At 34.6% G+C, this 18267-nt stretch overlaps 1 protein-coding gene across 1 annotated transcript; it reads left to right on the top strand.

Annotated features, from left to right (window-relative positions):
• Positions 1-9108: 9108 nt before the first annotated feature.
• LOC141527219 (uncharacterized) lies at positions 9109-17308 on the top strand. Its single transcript, XM_074242575.1, has 3 exons — positions 9109-9226; positions 9334-9654; positions 9716-17308. Exons 1-3 carry the CDS (start codon positions 9109-9111, stop codon positions 9796-9798), a joined length of 522 nt encoding a protein of 173 aa, XP_074098676.1. The 3' UTR covers positions 9799-17308.
• Positions 17309-18267: the final 959 nt, after the last annotated feature.

Below are 18267 nucleotides of genomic sequence, written 5' to 3'. Positions count from 1 at the left end.
TTCGCCGAGTAGAGGTCAGCTAAGAACGGATTTTACGGAATTCCACCCACAAGGGGGGTTGCGGGGGCGTTAACAATGAAAAATTCCCGTTTTTAAACTATAGCTCCTATCGACACCAAATTTGGTAGGAATCTTCTGTAGGAGATGTAGAAATAATCTATGAATGAATTTCACGATATTTCACCCCCCCCCCCATGGGTGACTTTGAACAATGAAAATTTTTAATTTTCAAGCTAAAGGTCCTATCGACTCCAAATTTGGTAGAAATCTCCTGTAAGAGATGTAGAAATAATCTATGAATGAATTTTACGATATCTCACCCCCCCCAGAGGGTTGCGGGGGTGGCTTTTAACAATGAAAATTTTTAATTTTCAAGCTATAGCGCCTATCGACTCTAAATTTGGTAGGAATCTTCTGTAAGAGATGTAGAAATAATCTATAAACGAATTTTACGATATCTCACCTCACAGAGGGTTGCGGGGGTGGATATTAACAATCAAAATTTTTAATTTTCAAGCTATAACCCCTACAGACTCCAAATTTTGTAGGAATTTTCTGTAAATGATGAAAAAATAATTTATGAATGAATTTTACGATATTCTACCCCAAAGAGGATTGCGGGGGCGTTAATAATGAAAAATTCCCGTTTTTAAAACTATAGCTCCTGTCGACTCCAAATTTGGTAGGAATCTTCTGTAAGAGATGTAGAAAAAGTCGATGGGCAAATTTTATGATAGCTCACCTCACAGGGGTTTGCGAAGGCGGGTGTTAACATTTAAATTTTTTAATTTCCAAGCTATAGCTCCTATAGGCTCCAAATTCTCATTTCAAATTTTTTTCTTCGTGTCAATTATTATTCATCTTTGAAAAAAAGCCACGCAAACATTATAATGATTGCACATTGAAAGTTACAATGAATATTAGCTGGAATAATTACATGGATAAAAGGTATATGCTAATTCGATGAAATTTGGAATTTGTGAAAGTCAAAACAATACTCTAATTAAATTTCAAGTTTAAATCTAAAAATACAATTCTATAAAATGCCCAGCGTAGCGGGCGAATAACAACTAGTATATATATATATATATATATATATATATATATATATATATATATATATATATATATATATATATATATATATATATATGTCGGATTAGCGTTGGGTTGAGATGAACTCTCGCTGCCATTATTATTGTTGGACATTTTATTGTGAATTTAATGGTACAACGTCACAGGTAATACAATTTAACAGTATGTAACTATAGTCACTTATATCAACAATCACTTATTAATAACGTACAATAACAAAGAATCACTACACTATGATTATTACTATTATTACTAGATACAAACAATTGTAGTTTGACAAACGGGGTTAATATAAACAATATCAAAGTAATTACAATATTATTAACGTTGACGTTAGGAATGATCAGAGACTTAAGTCGGAAAACGAATCCACGATCGGAAGAGCAGCAGCCCGTTCTCGTGTACTGTTCAGGAAGAACTGCCTATTACCAGAAACTGTTTTCTATCTGTAGCTCCTTCAAGTAATTACTTTTAAAATAAAAAAATACACAAGCTACGTACTGCAAATTCTAAAAATGTCTCGTCTTTTTGGTATTGCTGTCCCTTCGATCGTGGCTACGTTAGACCCGCACATGTGGTCTTTCCAACCCAAGTTGACCGTCATAAAAGGCTCCGAGAGAGTCTTACTAAACTTTCCTTAAGGGATTAAATCATAAAAATTAAAATGCTAAAGTTTATTTCTAGTTATAAACTAAAATGCTTGGGATTTTCCAACGTTCCCTTGTAAAAACCCAGCTATTGTCATCTCCGACACGGCCATCCTGACGATCACACGTCCTCGGGTGCATCTAAAATTTAGTTTTGTTCAGGGTTAGAGTCGAACTAACGACTTTTAGACAACGAATAACTTAAAATAATCTACTAGTTCAGGGATCTAATCGAACAACAGAGGATAGAAGGTTGTGTATAACAAAATATCAAATTTTATGATCGCTAGTGCCAGTTGTGTTTCACGAGATATGGATTCTGGTGAATTTCATTTTCTGTAATTGCCAACAAAAAAACACATCTAAATTGCTTTAGACTCCACTGTCAGACTGGACAAGTGGTATAGAAACACATCTAAATTTCTTTAGACTCCACTGTCACACTGGACAAGTGGTATAGAAACACATCTAAATTTCTTTAGACTCCACTGTCACACTGGACAAGTGGTATAGAAACACATCTAAATTTCTTTAGACTCCACTGTCACACTGGACAAGTGGTATAGAAACACATCTAAATTTCTTTAGACTCCACTGTCACACTGGACAAGTGGTATAGAAACACATCTAAATTTCTTTAGACTCCACTGTCACACTGGACAAGTGGTATAGAAACACATCTAAATTTCTTTAGACTCCACTGTCACACTGGACAAGTGGTATAGGTTTATTTGATCTAAATTACTGTCAATGCTCTTCAGTGCTTTCTACACTTAACGAGTTATTTTCGTCCTCAAGATCACTATGATCCAACTCACTAGGAACACAACTTTGCGGCATCTTTCTTAACTTATCATGACTATATTTATACGTTCTTTTGCCTCTAACTGAATTTAAAATGTATCTATCTCCTTCTAGAACCTCTGCTATTACAAATGGACCCCTAAATTTCGGATCTAATTTAGTTTGATTTCTCTCTTCATTTTTTAACAGTACAAAATCGCCAATATTAAATCTAATTACTTTAGCTTTAGTCTTATCAAATCTATTCTTATTATAAATAGCATTACTTTCGATGTTACTTATAGCTTGCTGTCTTACATTGGAGATATCTATTTCTCTTACTTCAGAGTTTTCATGCGCTAAAAATCCGTAAGGTCTTGCCACCTTACCAATGAGCAATTCTAGAGGACTAGATTTGGTAACGCGATTGGTAGTGCAATTCAAAGCCAACTGTATTTCGCCTACTGCGTCTTGCCATGAACGTCCAGTCGTTTCTACTGCGGTGAGCATATTCTTTAGAGTACCCATAACGCGTTCTACCTGACCATTTGCCCTACTAGATCCCGTAGCTATTAGGTGTAATTTAATATCTTGACTTTTACAAAAATTTTGGAAATCCTTACCAGTAAAGCATCTACCTTGATCAGCAATTACACGGCAAGGACTACCAAAAATAAAGATAGCTGATTTAAGTGCTTTTATTGTATTAAGGGAATCTATATTGCGAGTATGATACAGGTATACGTATTTTGTAAAGGCGTCAATGAGTACAATAATGTATTCTTTGGAGTCGTTCTTACCACTTAGTTTACCCGTAATATCCATATGGATAGTGTGCCAGGGTATACCGGTTTTGGGTATCGGGTGTAGCTCGGCCTGTATCTTGCCTGAATTAGATTTAGAGACTTGACAAGTATGACAGTTTTCTACAAATTTCCGCACGTACTTTGCCATCCCTTCGAACCAATAGTATTCGTATAGCTTTTCAAGGGTCTTATCCCAACCTAAGTGCATGATCGATTGATGTATATGATTAATAACGGACCATCGAAAACCTCGCGGGACAATGGGTAGACAAAGAGTCTTCCCATTCCTTTGAATTTTTCGATAAAGGGTGCCGGATCTTAATTCGTACGTCTTTAGGATATCCTCCGTATTTTCATTGTTGTGCAATTTAGAAACGATTTCCGAGATTTGAGGATCGCGACGTTGCTCTGCTAGTAACCAGTCTTCCGATATCTCTGTAAAATTAATGAGCTTCTCTTCGATCCTTTCAAAGGGTTTACAAGAGATGTTAATTGGGTTACGGGAAAAGAAATCAACGTGTGACATTCGTTTTCCCTCCCTGTAAACAATTTCAAAAGTATAGGATTGCAGAAAAGCCCACCATCTATGAACCCGGTCATTTAAATTGATTTTATTTTGGGATGCTTTTAAAGAATTACAGTCAGTAACAACTGTAAATTCTCGACCGTGTAGATAATGCCGAAAATGCCTGATCGAGTTTACTACAGCCAAGGTTTCTAGCTCGTACGAATGATACCTGGATTCGGCTGAGCTAGTCCTTTTACTATAGTATTCTACGACTCTATTGTTACCTTCTACTTTTAGCATCAGCATAGCCCCGTAACCATCGGAACTAGCGTCGGTGTGAAGTTCAATGGGATAATTAGGGTCAAAGATGATCAAGACTGGTTCGTGTGTCAAGATGGTAATTACTTTTTGCCGGAGTGTTTCATGTTTGTCTTGCCAATCTATGTTTTTGTTGCCCGACGTAAGAGAATACAAAGGTTTCATAATCTGTGAAAACTTTGGGATGAATTTACGGAAGTAAGAAGCTAAACCGATAAATTGTCTCAGTTGTGTGACAGTAGTTGGAGCAGGTAAAGAATTCAAAGCTTGTATCTTACGCGGGTTGGGTCGTATCTCACCGTTAGTAATTTCATAACCCAGGTAAGAAATCGATGTTTTGAGGAAGGAACATTTAGCAAAATTAAATGAAAATCCTGCTTTAACGAGGATATTTAGAAGGGTTTCTAATCGCTCCAACGCTGATTCTATTGAACTGGCGATAATTAACACGTCATCTAAATAGACTACAACCCAGGAATAAGCTAAATCACCCAAAGCTTTAAGAATTTCTCTCTGGAAGACAGACGGCGCATTCTTCAATCCAAATGGCATTCTCAGGTACTCGTATTGACCATCGGGAGTAACAAAAGCTGTGAATTCAGTAGAGTTTGGGTGGATACCGATTTGGTGAAAGCCGCTAGCCATATCTAAGCTTATAAAATACTTAGCGTCACGTAACCTTGAGATTTGGTCTGAAATTAAAGGCAATGGAAATCTGTCTGCAACAGTGTTTCTATTTAACTCTCGGTAATCCACACAAAGTCTATCTGAACCATCTTTCTTTTTGACGAGTAATATAGGGCTAGAAAACGGTGAGTTGCTGGGTTTTATAATATTCGCTTTAAGCAATTCGTCAATTCTTTCACGAACAATCTCCCGTTCTTCAACACTGAGTCGATACGGTCTTCTTTGAACGGTAACATTAGGATCTATAAGACGTATTTCTAACTGACCTGTAGTAACTTCGTTTCGGGGAAAACCCGTGATAAAAGAATCTTTAACATTTTCTAAAACAGAAATTAATTTGGTTTTATCGCTGCCCGTAACGTCGGTGTTTATCTCATTAAAATTAATGTCACTAGGAACCGTTTCGCAGGTATTGACTACTTTCGTTTTACAAATAGTAAAGTGATTTTGCGTAATATTTATTTCAAAACCCTGACCCAGAATTTCACGACCAATCATTATATTATATTTTAAGTAATTATCCGGAATCACATGAAAGACTATCTCCAATGTAAAGCTATTTATACAAACGGTAGACAAAATTTGCAAGGTGCATTTGACACAATTATCTCCTATACCTCTCATTAAAACTACGTCATTGATACGTTTGCCCGAAAATTTCTTGGCAACTGACTCTTTGATTAGTGAGCACTCAGCTCCTGAATCAAAGCAAAATGGAAACGACTCACCCATATGGGTCATTGTACCCGTTGGAACATCTACGGTGCAAAAGTCCACTCGGCGTTCGATGCTTGAGTGTTGGTTACTATTGTTGTTGACGCCGGTGCTGTTGTTTTTCCTTGACGGACAGTTCGGTGCGATATGACCCTCTTTGTGGCACCTTAAAACAGGTAACCTTGGTGGCGATGGATGATCGATTCCCTTCTGGGCTATGGAGATGTTTCCTCTTGTCAAGAAATAACTTTTTGCGACATTCAGCTATTTTATGGCCGGGAATGCCGCAGAAAAGACATTTAATCCGTGACTCCGTAGTTTTAGAGCGTTTAGGGTCTGGATTTGACTAGTTTTCAGATGACTGAAACGGTCGCTTCTTCGCGTACGAATAAGCTCTCATTTCGTTGAGGAACTGATCTTCTGTTTTTACCTCGCTCGTAAGCGCGGTGCGTTCCACGCGGTGATCTTGAGACGTTAATCGATAGAGAACAACGCCGTTGATGATTTCCGCCATGCTTAAATTTTCCCACCTGGCTTTGAGGAGAGAGCGTAAGCGGATACCGAAAGCTCCAGTAGTCTCATCTTTTAGCGGTTGTTCGTTAAAAATTTTCATGAGTGCTGAAGCTGCGGTTTCTCTTCCCCAAAACGGGAAATAAATAGTTCCTTGAATCGGGACCAAGTTATAGTTCCTCCAACCATAACTTGAGTTAACCACTGTGCGGCGGAACCCTCTAGAGCGCTACTAAGCGCGGAAAACAATGCGCTGCCCTGCAACGGATTTTCTTCCATCATGATGGTGACAGCTGAACTCCATGCAGCCGGATCAGAGCCAGAAGTTTCTGGATTAAATCGTGGCAACGTAAATCTCCTGGTATTCGTATTAGGCTTTGGAGTGATCGACTGGATCAACTCGCGTAAAATAGCCATGTGCTCTTGCATTGATATACCAGGCGTCGATCCCACTTCTGATGTCGGATTAGCGTTGGGTTGAGATGAACTCTCGCTGCCATTATTATTGTTGGACATTTTATTGTGAATTTAATGGTACAACGTCACAGGTAATACAATTTAACAGTATGTAACTATAGTCACTTATATCAACAATCACTTATTAATAACGTACAATAACAAAGAATCACTACACTATGATTATTACTATTATTACTAGATACAAACAATTGTAGTTTGACAAACGGGGTTAATATAAACAATATCAAAGTAATTACAATATTATTAACGTTGACGTTAGGAATGATCAGAGACTTAAGTCGGAAAACGAATCCACGATCGGAAGAGCAGCAGCCCGTTCTCGTGTACTGTTCAGGAAGAACTGCCTATTACCAGAAACTGTTTTCTATCTGTAGCTCCTTCAAGTAATTACTTTTAAAATAAAAAAATACACAAGCTACGTACTGCAAATTCTAAAAATGTCTCGTCTTTTTGGTATTGCTGTCCCTTCGATCGTGGCTACGTTAGACCCGCACATGTGGTCTTTCCAACCCAAGTTGACCGTCATAAAAGGCTCCGAGAGAGTCTTACTAAACTTTCCTTAAGGGATTAAATCATAAAAATTAAAATGCTAAAGTTTATTTCTAGTTATAAACTAAAATGCTTGGGATTTTCCAACGTTCCCTTGTAAAAACCCAGCTATTGTCATCTCCGACATATATATATATATATATATATATATATATATATATAGTGACTATGTCCTACAATATAAATTACCCATTCGGTTAATTCCGCCGACACTCGGCGCCCGAAACATTTGTAATCGTCGTTTATCTATTTAGACAATTTTCGTAAATGATAGATAGCTAGCTACTACCGATATTGCCACGTGCAAAGATTAGAGCTCAAAATATAATCAACGCTTTTCTTTTGTAACACATTAAATTATAATAAATATTCAATAGTTACTTTTACGTAGTGAATTAAATCATTTATACAACAACAATAATTCCTACATATATATGTAGGACATTCCACGTCAAATCGGACGGTTTGAAAAATTTTGGTTTTTGATTTCCCCCATTTTTTATATATATTTTAGTATGCATCAAAAAACACCTTTTCGTAAATTTTGAGATTTTTTTTACTAATGGTTCGAAAGTTATCTTTTTTTGGTTTTTTGCTCATAGCTTCTACAAAAATGGCCCAATTTCAAACTTTTTTTTTTCAAAATTTTTGTTTTTTTTTGTGTACTTTTCAAAAAAAAATACAAATAATTTTTTTGAAAAATTTTTCCACGTCATTTGAAAGTTTTAAAATTTCAAAGTCGTTTTCTGAAAATCATGCATATTTTGATTTTTCTGAAAATTTGTGACAACAAACAACTATTCATTTTACAACTTTTTAGGTGGTTCCGCTCGTGGGACCTCCATGGCTACTGATTTTTTGTTGATTTTTGAAAGTTAAAAAAATTGTTTTTTCTAATCAATAGTTATTGATCGTTATTTTCGTCGTTAAATATCATTTATTATATCATTCCGGAGTATTTTTTTACAATTCTACGCAATTGAAGGATTTTTGAAGTAATTAATTAGCCGTTAAATTTATCTATCTTTAAGAACATAATTTATATAAGTTATAATTTAATTTCTAAAAGATATTTTAATTTTCTAATTAATTATCTTATTTATTTTAGTAATAGTATAAATTAATTATTAATAACTTTTGCAATAGGTTCGTAATTTTCTTACACGATGGTGCTGCTCGCTTCTTTCTTATTCCGACAGTACCGATAGCTGTATCGATTATTTATATATTATTTAAATATTGTACTATGGAGTCGAAACTTCGATTTGATAGATGTTGTAACCCGCTGAAAATTGATAACCACCTAAAAAGTCAGGGATTAAGACGTGTTTCTAAAAACTTACAAAACTTATGGGATTTGAGCAGTTTCGACTATTTATGTGGAATGTGTAGGAAAACTTGCTATCCATAAAGTCAGCTGCATCAACATCATCCAATTTGAGTAGTGAAAGCGATGTGAGTGAGAATGTTAGTGATGCTGAGGAAAACGGTATTGTTATTGACAATTCTGAGATTGTTGTCGATGAGAATGTCGAAGATGCTATGAGTGAAAACAGAATTGATAACAGTGAGACAACTGGATCAATATCTTTTAGTAATTCTTATATTTCAGGTATTTTTAGCGTTTATTATTGTTTTATTATGATTACCATGGTAATTATTGTCATTAATAATTTTTTATTTAACGGATCGAAATCATTATCTGGTGGAGAACTTATTCGAACAGTATCGCAGTCAACTCTTGGCACACAACTGCCTATGATAAACGATGATCTGCCTTTATTGAGTGTATCTTCTATTGACAAATATGCGACAGATCAGCCATCTTACTTAAAAGAAAAATCTAACAAAATTTGTTTTACTTTCGCAAGATTACTAGGATTAGATAGTACTTCTGATCATTTTGCAAACTCTACTTATTATCTAGAAATTATACAGAATCTCAAGGCTAAATTCAATGATAAAAGGACTACTCGAACTCAAAGAGTCCAAATTTTGACACTTTTACCTAATGATTGGAGTATCAATCCGATTTGCGACGTTATGGGTACTACAAAACACATGGCAGACTTATCGAAATCGCTTAAGGAAAAAAAAAGGAATTTTATCAGAGCCGGAGAAAAAAAAAGGTAAGATTTAATGTTGTTAATGGTTTTCACTAACCAAAAGTATGAGCCTGACACAAATTTTATTTGTTTATTTGCTTTGTAATCTGTTTGACAAATCAATTTTCTAGGACGACCATTATCCAATGACATTACATCCAAGGTCATCGACTTTTATAAAAGTGATGATATAAGTGTCAATTTGCCTGGAAAAAAAAATTTTTTTTCAATTATAAATGATGATGACCAAAGAGAAAATATTAAAAAAAAACTTATTTCATGTAATTTAAAAGAATCGTATGAAATCTTTAAAGAACAAAATCCAGACAACCGAACAGGATTTTCTAGTTTCGCATCGTTGAGACCTTTGCACTGTGTATTAGCAGGATCTGGTGGTACTCATACTGTCTGTGTGTGTGCTGTTCATCAAAACATCAAACTCATGATGTTAGGTAAAGACTTTATAGAAATTGAATTTTAATTGTAAAAGCTAACGATTTTAACTTTTGGTAGGTTCCAACATAGCGTCGCTTACCCATCATATGACGATTCCGTTGGTACAGTATAAGAATTGTTTTAAGCTCATACTATTGTAACAGGGTAAAATTACCCTAAATCAATAAGTCACCGGATATCGATAACTATTTGACATAGCACTGGCGCGTCTTGATCTTTGGGCCTAAGGGGAGAATAAGAGGGGGTAGTTTTGGGTTAAAATAGGTGAACCGTGCAGTGGAAAAGGGAGAAGTAGTGTGACCACCAGGCGTAGTGCCACGGAAATCGTGAAGGACCGATCCCCGAAGTAGTGACGAGACGAAGGAAGCCAACTACAACTAGGACTTCATCCTCAATAAGAGAGTTAGATCATCATTTTATTCGCCAAGGTATCAATTATTACTCTGTGGGAAAAGAAGTGGACCGCGGTTTGCACTCGGTCTACTTTACCTCTTCTCCGTTATATATATAAATTTTATTAATAAATAAAAGTTGAACATTTGCTTGTTTTGACTGAGTGATTTTCATGGGGGCTTATACCCGAGAATCACTCAATCGACCTTGCGGAAAAAATTAACAACGACAAAAATTTATCAATTAATTATTTAACATCCGAAAAATTCGTTAAATCTATTGTTATAATTTTTATAATAAACCGGTGATGTTAGCCGAGTGGTCTAAGGCGCAAGGCCTATAGAGCACTCGGGACTGGCTCACCAGCCAGGCGTGGGTTCGAATCCCAAGCTGTTCTTAGAAACCATCTTGGTTAATATTCGAACCTCGCCGCGTAGGTTGAAGATTTTCACAACCCAACCTACCCCAACGTACCACTCCCAACAGTTAAAGTCGCCGATATGACCACAGCAGTTAAAGCTGACTCTAAATAATAACCAATTAAAAAAAAATTTTTTTATAATAATTAACTTAAGAAAAATTGATTAATTTTGTCACTTGAAAAATAATCGACAAATTTTTACTCGTGGAATTTTGGTCGAGCGTCAGTACATTTTGTGACGCAGTAAATTCCAATACCCAAGGTCAATTATAACTGAGCTAGCGAATGTTCTAGCAAGTAAATTTGAATATTTCGACTTATGTCGATTTTTTTTAATTGACAAAACTATTAGAAAATTATTAAGAATTAATTATTGCAAATATTTTATATTGTAAAATTATTTTATAACGAGGAATTAATTAATTTTGAGGATTAAGTCCGTCAATTAATTGAATTTGTTATGTCCACCCCAAAATTTTTCTGTAAATTTAAATCACCCGCGCAGATGGAAGACTTCTCCATGCGCGAAAGCCACAATAAAATATAAGCTACGCGACTGCTGGTTGACTAGAGGGGACTTCTGCAATCTCAGCACCGCGAGTATTTAAAAAGGCGATCAGCAGCCAACGCCTTGTCTTTGCTCAGTTAATTTGACTTCCGCGTTTAACTGACGGGCCCGTGCCTTGTAAAAGTCCCTTATCTTAATTTGCGCTGCACTTAAGACGAGTTCAGATTCGGTTCAACCGGCAGGCCACGTATTAGTTTTAATTATCTACAAGTCGAGATTCTCAAAGTTCTAATTTGCCCTGCACTTAGACGAGAGTTTGGTCAATAAGTATAATATCTTTTAAAGCTAAATTTGCACACTTTACCCTACGGGGGATTGGAGGACGTTAGCTCAAATAAATAAAATTCATTAATATAATTTCGATTAAATAAAATTTGTGAAAGTGTAAAAGTTTAGGTGTTTATTAAAATAAATCTTAAAAAGAAGTGAAATTCCATTCGAGTTCGTTAATTTTATAAGATAAGAAGCCCTTAGAATAAGCAGCCCAAATCCACCCTACTCCATCCGCTGCGAGAACCAACCAAAGGGCCCAATCAAAGAACAGGCGCTAACAGCTGCCATGAAACCACGGATCTGACCATCCATAAAGTTCCTGTAACAGTAAGTACATCTACTCGCATAAAAATCCGTCAGTCTCAAACGAAGGCGTGGTAAGTTCGTATCTCGAAAACGTCCCACATAAATAATTAAACCAACGGAATTAAAACCTCCGTTGCGTATTCTTTAAACTGTTAGTCCAAACCTCCACCGTTTACGCTACCGCTCTAAAAACGCCCTTGGACATAACAAATTAAATTTCGTTGCAAATTAATAATTATCGGCGTGGACATTAAGTCCAAGAAATTAGTTATTCTGAGACGAAAATGTCACAGGAAAAATTGGTCAGAATTAATGAATTTATAACAATAAACTTGTGTTAATAAATTTTGAATGCAATTGTAAAAATTTATATCGTGATTAATTTAATTAGCAAAAGTTAATTCAAGGTATTTAAACCTTTTGTTCTGAATCAATTGTTGTTATATTATTAAGACCATGACTATAGGTTACTTAGGAATTTTAATCTATTTGATATTTTAATATAGAATTAAAATTGGTCATCGGAATTTGAATAATTGTAATAGTTAGCTCAAGCTATTTTGGAATTTGATTGTAAATTTGGAATTATCGTATCACCAATTACTAATGATTGAATAATTAAATTAAATTATTTAACTAAAATTAATTAGAGTAAATTTTGTTAAAATAAAATTTATAAAATAAAATTCACGTGAGCAAAGTGTGGGTTATGTGAGTGAAAAATTGTACGGGAAATGTGTCATAGAGAGTGTTAATAGTGTTAAGTTTGGTAGTCCGGTAGACTTGTAATTTTAAGCTTAGTTTTAGGACAGGTATGGGAGACCGTTTGTTAGAAAAAGCCCGTCTAGTCATCGTATCGTCGTTGGGAAGGTTTGTTTGTAAATATCGTTTATTTCGCAATTATTCTCCGCTTCGTAGATAATAAGTTAATTATAGTGTGTGTGAGTGAGCGCTTAAATTGTTAAATTTGTTATTTTATTGTTAATAAATATCGATATATTGTTAATTAAATATTTATTATTCAGCAGCACCTTTTTCCCCACTCTCTCTACCCTAAGAATAAGAATTCTCAGCTCTGGACCGGTTTCAGGAACCGTGATTAAAAATCCTGGTGGCGCCCTGATAATTATATTGTTGTTAATTTAGTTCGTTTATGTTTTAAAATTGATTAGTGGCCAACCTGAGCAGGTAAAACTGTTACACTATGTCCCAATCCATCAAAAAATTGTTACTTTCTGAAATGTGCAGATTGTCCAGGAATTAAAGTTCTCAAAGAGTTATTAGAAATTGTTCTTGACAAAAACTCAGTAGAGAATATGACTTATAAATATTGGGTATCTAATCCTCGTTGCAGCCTTGAAACACTCATTAAGAGCTCTTCGGAATTCATTGAAATATTTTCTAAGCATATTGTTAATCTTTTACCGCATGATTTCATTGCTAAAGAACAATCTAGTTTTATGAGAAGCAAAAAAGAGTCGTTAAAAAATAATGAGTTCTTGGTGATTTGTGATTGTGTTGAGAACTATGCATTTGTGATTTAAGACGCAGTACCGGGATTTCACTGGAACAATAATCAAGCAACGATTTTTCTCGTAGTGATCTATTAGAAGCAAAATGACGAAATAACTCATCGAAGCTTAATTATAATTTCTGATAATAATAACCATGATGCAGTAACCATGATCAGTGTTTGTGTATCTTGAAAATTGTCACTGATTTTATAAAAGATCTGAATCCTGATGCAGAAGAAGTTTTTTATTTCTCTGATGGCGTTTCACAGCAGTTCAAAAATTTTAAACATTTTGTTAATATATATAATACTATCACAAAGAAGATTTTCAATTGAATGTTGAATGGCATTTTTTTGTCACAGCGCACGGTAAAGGACCGTGTGATGGTATTGGAGGAACTGTAAAAAGAAAGGCAGCAGAGCTAGTCTTCAACGGTCAATCGATAATCAGATAACACTTCAAGAATTATATGAGTGGGCATCTGAACCGAGTTCTTTACCTAGCATTGCTGTAAAATTTTCGCCTGCAAATGACTATACTATTGCGAAAGAAAAATTGGATCTGCGATACAAAACTACTAAATCAATTACAGGGACACATAAATTTCATTGCATTATTCCAGTGGCTAACGACAATATTAGAGCTAAAGAGTATTACAATTCCAATAATGGTTGTACATGTAAACTTTTTAAAAAAATTGCATAAATAAATTTATATTTTTGTTTTGATTGTTTATAAACAGATTTCAAGACTAATTAATTACTTCAAAAATCCTTCAATTGCGTAGAATTGAAAAAAAATACTCCGGAATGATATAAGAAATGATATTTAACGACGAAAATAACAATCAATAACTATTGATTAGAAAGAAACATTTTTTTAACTTTCAAACATCAAAAAAAAAATTAGGAATACGGTAGACCCTGAAGGCCATCCGTGCAACTTCCCGCTAATTCCATTCCTAGGTGCATAAAACTGCACTACTGATGTTTTTGAGCTCTTTGAGTTCAAAAATACAATTTATGCGTTATTTTGAGCTCTTCGAGCTTAAAAGTCTGATAGAAGTATCATAGAACAATATTCTTTAAATTTTCAAACCGCACTAACTTTTCAATAAATCAACCGATTTTCTTGCGGTTGGCAGAATTTGACGCAATTTTTTTGTTTTCATGATGAATCTTCAAGTTTAAATTGATAAAACTAGGAAATTTGGAGTAATTCCAAAAAAACACTTTTTTTGGTTTTGTTTTGTTCATGATATTTCTTGAATGAATTGACCAATTTTGACCAACTTGACGGCGATCGACGTTATTTTTTCATGCTAATAGCTGATTAGTTTTTTAAATCGATTAGTGCAGCCGTTTAAAAGTTATTCCAAAAAATGTCGGAGTGATTTTAAAAAAACACTTATTTTCAAATCTTTGATTGACGATATCTTTCGAACTAATTAACCGATTCCCACGTTTTTGGCAGCTATCGACGCAATTTTTTAAGCTCTAAAAATTATTTTACATCATCAAAAACGATCCGAGAAGAAATAACAAAGTTATGTCAAAAAAACACTTTTTTCGATTTTCATTCGTTCACGATATCTCTCGAACGAATCAACCGATTTTGTTCGGATAAGCGACGATTGGCGTTGTTTTTTTAAACTCAAGGGCGGATTAGTTTTTAAAGTTGATCGATAAAGGCGTTTGAAAGATATTCCAAAAAAACCACTTTAAAAAATGATTTTTTTCTTATCTTTTTTGAGATTTTTCAAGATTTCTTAAAATCTATCGGTCCGAATCGGTTCAAATTCTCAGGAAATCTAAGTTCGAGAGAACTCTTTAGAACACCGTTTAGTTCGTTCCGATCGGCTCCGTCGTTCAAAAGTTATAAACGAATTACAGTCACACACACACACACACACACACACACACACACACACACACACACACACACACACGCGCACAGTGACAACATCGCGGGGGGAGTTAGGGAAGCTTCCTGTGACCTTCAAACGTCGAGATCTGATCAAAACTCGATTTTTTCAAAACGGGGTAAAACGGTAACTTCCCGATTTTTGAAAATCTGAGATTTTTAGCGGGAAGTTAAAAATAGTAGTCATGGAGGTCCCACGAGCGGAACCACCTGAAAAGTAGTAAAATGAATAGTTGTTTGTTGTCACAAATTTTCAGAAAAATCAAAATATGCATGATTTTCAGAAAACGACTTTGAAATTTTAAAACTTTCAAATGACGTGGAAAATTTTTGAAAAAAAATTATTTGTATTTTTTTTAAAAAATACACAAAAAAAACAAAAATTTTGAAAAAAAAAAGTTTGAAATTGGGCCATTTTTGTAGAAGCTATGAGCAAAAAACCAAAAAAAGATAACTTTCGAACCATTAGTAAAAAAAATCTCAAAATTTACGAAAAGGTGTTTTTTGATGCATACTAAAATATATATAAAAAATGGGGGAAATCAAAAACCAAAATTTTTCAAACCGTCCGATTTGGCGTGGAATACCCATATATATAATATGTCATTGCGTCCATTCTTTATATATACTTAAACTAGTTAGCAGGAAAGTGGACGTAGGATGTTAATCATCATACTAATTTTCAATTCATTGCGACATTATGGTCATGTAGTTAACCTTCATCAGGCATCTAAAAGATTAAATTTTTAACTTCCCTCTAAGAGAATCAATGATTTTTGAAAAATCAGGAAGTTATTGTTTTTACCCCGTTTTGCAAAAATTGAGGTTTCATCAGATTTCGACGTTTGGAAACCCTAAGAAGCTTTCCGGACTATTTTTACGACGATGTCCGTACGCGCGCGCGTGTGTGTGTGTGTGTGTGTGTGTGTAAACCTCTTGTAACTTTTGAACGACTTGACCGATTTCATCGCGGTTGGTGGCATTCGAAAGGGCTTCGCTATACTTAGATTTCCTGGGAGTTGGAACCAATTCAGACTGGTAGATTTCGAGAAAATGCAAAAAAAGAGAAATCAAAAGTTGTTTTTTTTTTCATTTCTTTTGAATATCTCTGAATTGGCTGAACCGATCGGTCTCAAACACTAATCAGCTCTTAACCTTGAAAATCCCCATCGATTGATACCAAAAACGTCAGAGTCGATTGATGCGTTCGTGAGATCGGGTTGTCGAAAAAAATCGAAAAAAGTGTTTTTTTGTAATAACTTCGAAATTTTTCATCAGATCAATTTTTTCTTCTAAATTTTTTGTCGAGCTTAAAAAACTACATCGATCGCCACCAACTGCGACAAAATCGGTTGATTTATTCAAAAGTTATAGCAGTTTGAACATGAGAAAAATCGTGTTTTATCAAATTTTGATAAGATTTTTGAGGTCGAAGAGTTCAAAAACTTGAAACATCTACTTTTATTATAGAGCTCAAAAACTACATCGATTGCCGCTAACCGCGTGAAAATCGGTTGATTCATTCGAAAATTATAACAGTTTGAAAATTCAAAAAATAGTGTTTTATTAAACTTCTATCAGACTTTTGAGCTCCAAGAGCTCAATACTACATTAAAATTATGTTTTTGAGCTCTTTAAATTCAAAAACATCATCTGCGCAATTTGGAGCGCTTAATTACGAAAGTAACGGGAAGTTGCAGGGATGGCCTTCAGGGTCAACCGTTTTCCTAATTTTTATGTATATGCAGCGACATTTGTATTGGACGATATTGAATAAGGGGAAGTGAAATTCGAATTCACACTCAGTGTACAATGTGTATTGTCCGAAGTCATATGTTTTATTTGTTACTTTATTTCAAACTAAGTATTTTACCGAATATATTAATTTTCAATTTAATTTTAACTATTCATAAGATCAAGTGTACAGTTTATATGATGTTTATTATGTACTACGTGTTGAGGTAAATATGTTTCTCATGTAAACATTGTATTGAATAAGTATAACTTTCGTAAACTTTCTGTAACGTGTTTTGTAATTAAATCTTTTAGATGCCTGATGAAAATCAAATACATGACCGAAACGTCGCAATGAATTGACAATTAGTATTATGATTAACATCTTATGTCCACTTTCTTGCTAACTAGTTCAAGTATTTGAAATTAATTTTTTTTTTTTTTTTAACTATTTATGTATCATTGGTGATTTCCTACTGAAATTTTTATATCAAAAATGAGAACTGATAGTATCCGAATGTGCCAATTATATAAATGAGTTATTTTTTTTTTTAGTTAATAGCAATAAAAATTTGTTTTTCATTCAACAAAGTCAAAATGAAACGGTAGTTTCATCAGAATTCATCAATGCCTTTCGTGAAAAAATAACAGAACTTTTGTTTCGTGCTTTTATTGCGAAATCGCAAACAATATGAATGAAAGGTCTGAAAGAGTCTCGTGGAACCGATGAATTTCTAGTAGTTTGTGATTTTGCCGAAAAATACAAATTCTTTATCTAAAATGCTGTACCAGGATCCACTGCAATAATGATCAATCGACACTATTTCCAGGGGTTATTTATTTTAAGAAATATAACGAATTGTTGCACAGAAGTTTAGTGATTATATTGGACTGTAACATACGTGACTCGACTAGAGTTAACGTCTTTTTGAAAATCGTCACTGATTTTATAAAGTCCTTGTCCTATACTGCCCAAACGGTATTGATGACCCGGTGAAAACTCGGAAGAAACACGGAGTTTCTGCAGTGTTTACTCCGTCATAGAGTTTTCATGGGATACCGACGGAGTTTAGGCGGTGTTTTAGCGAAGGTAACGCGGAGTATTATGTGCAGTCACGACACAAGATTTTAACGGCGTTCTGTCGGGTTTTTCTTGGAGTATTGCAAGTGTTTTAATAGAGTATTCACGGAATATTGTCAGTGTTCTCACGGAGTATCTGCTGAGAACTCATGGAGTATTGGTGAAGTTTTCGCGGAGTATTGGTGGAGTTTTCGTGGAGTATGCACGAAGTATCACTAGTGTTCTAGTAGAGTATTCGCGGAATTTTTTTGGTGTTATCGTAGGGTTTCATTGGAGTTTTGTTGGTGTTTTCGGGACGTTTTTCTGATAAAATTTCAGTCAAGTATTCGCGGAGTATACACGGAGAATTACCAGTATTCTAGCGGAGTTTTTCTATAGTATTATCGGAGAGTTTTC

Source organism: Cotesia typhae, unplaced genomic scaffold (genome assembly GCF_013202065.1).
Source record: "Cotesia typhae breed Kobodo isofemale line unplaced genomic scaffold, CoteBio_Ctyphae contig_4, whole genome shotgun sequence".
Classification (NCBI taxonomy): domain Eukaryota; kingdom Metazoa; phylum Arthropoda; class Insecta; order Hymenoptera; family Braconidae; genus Cotesia; species Cotesia typhae.
This window is presented reverse-complemented; position numbering and strand designations above follow the sequence as displayed.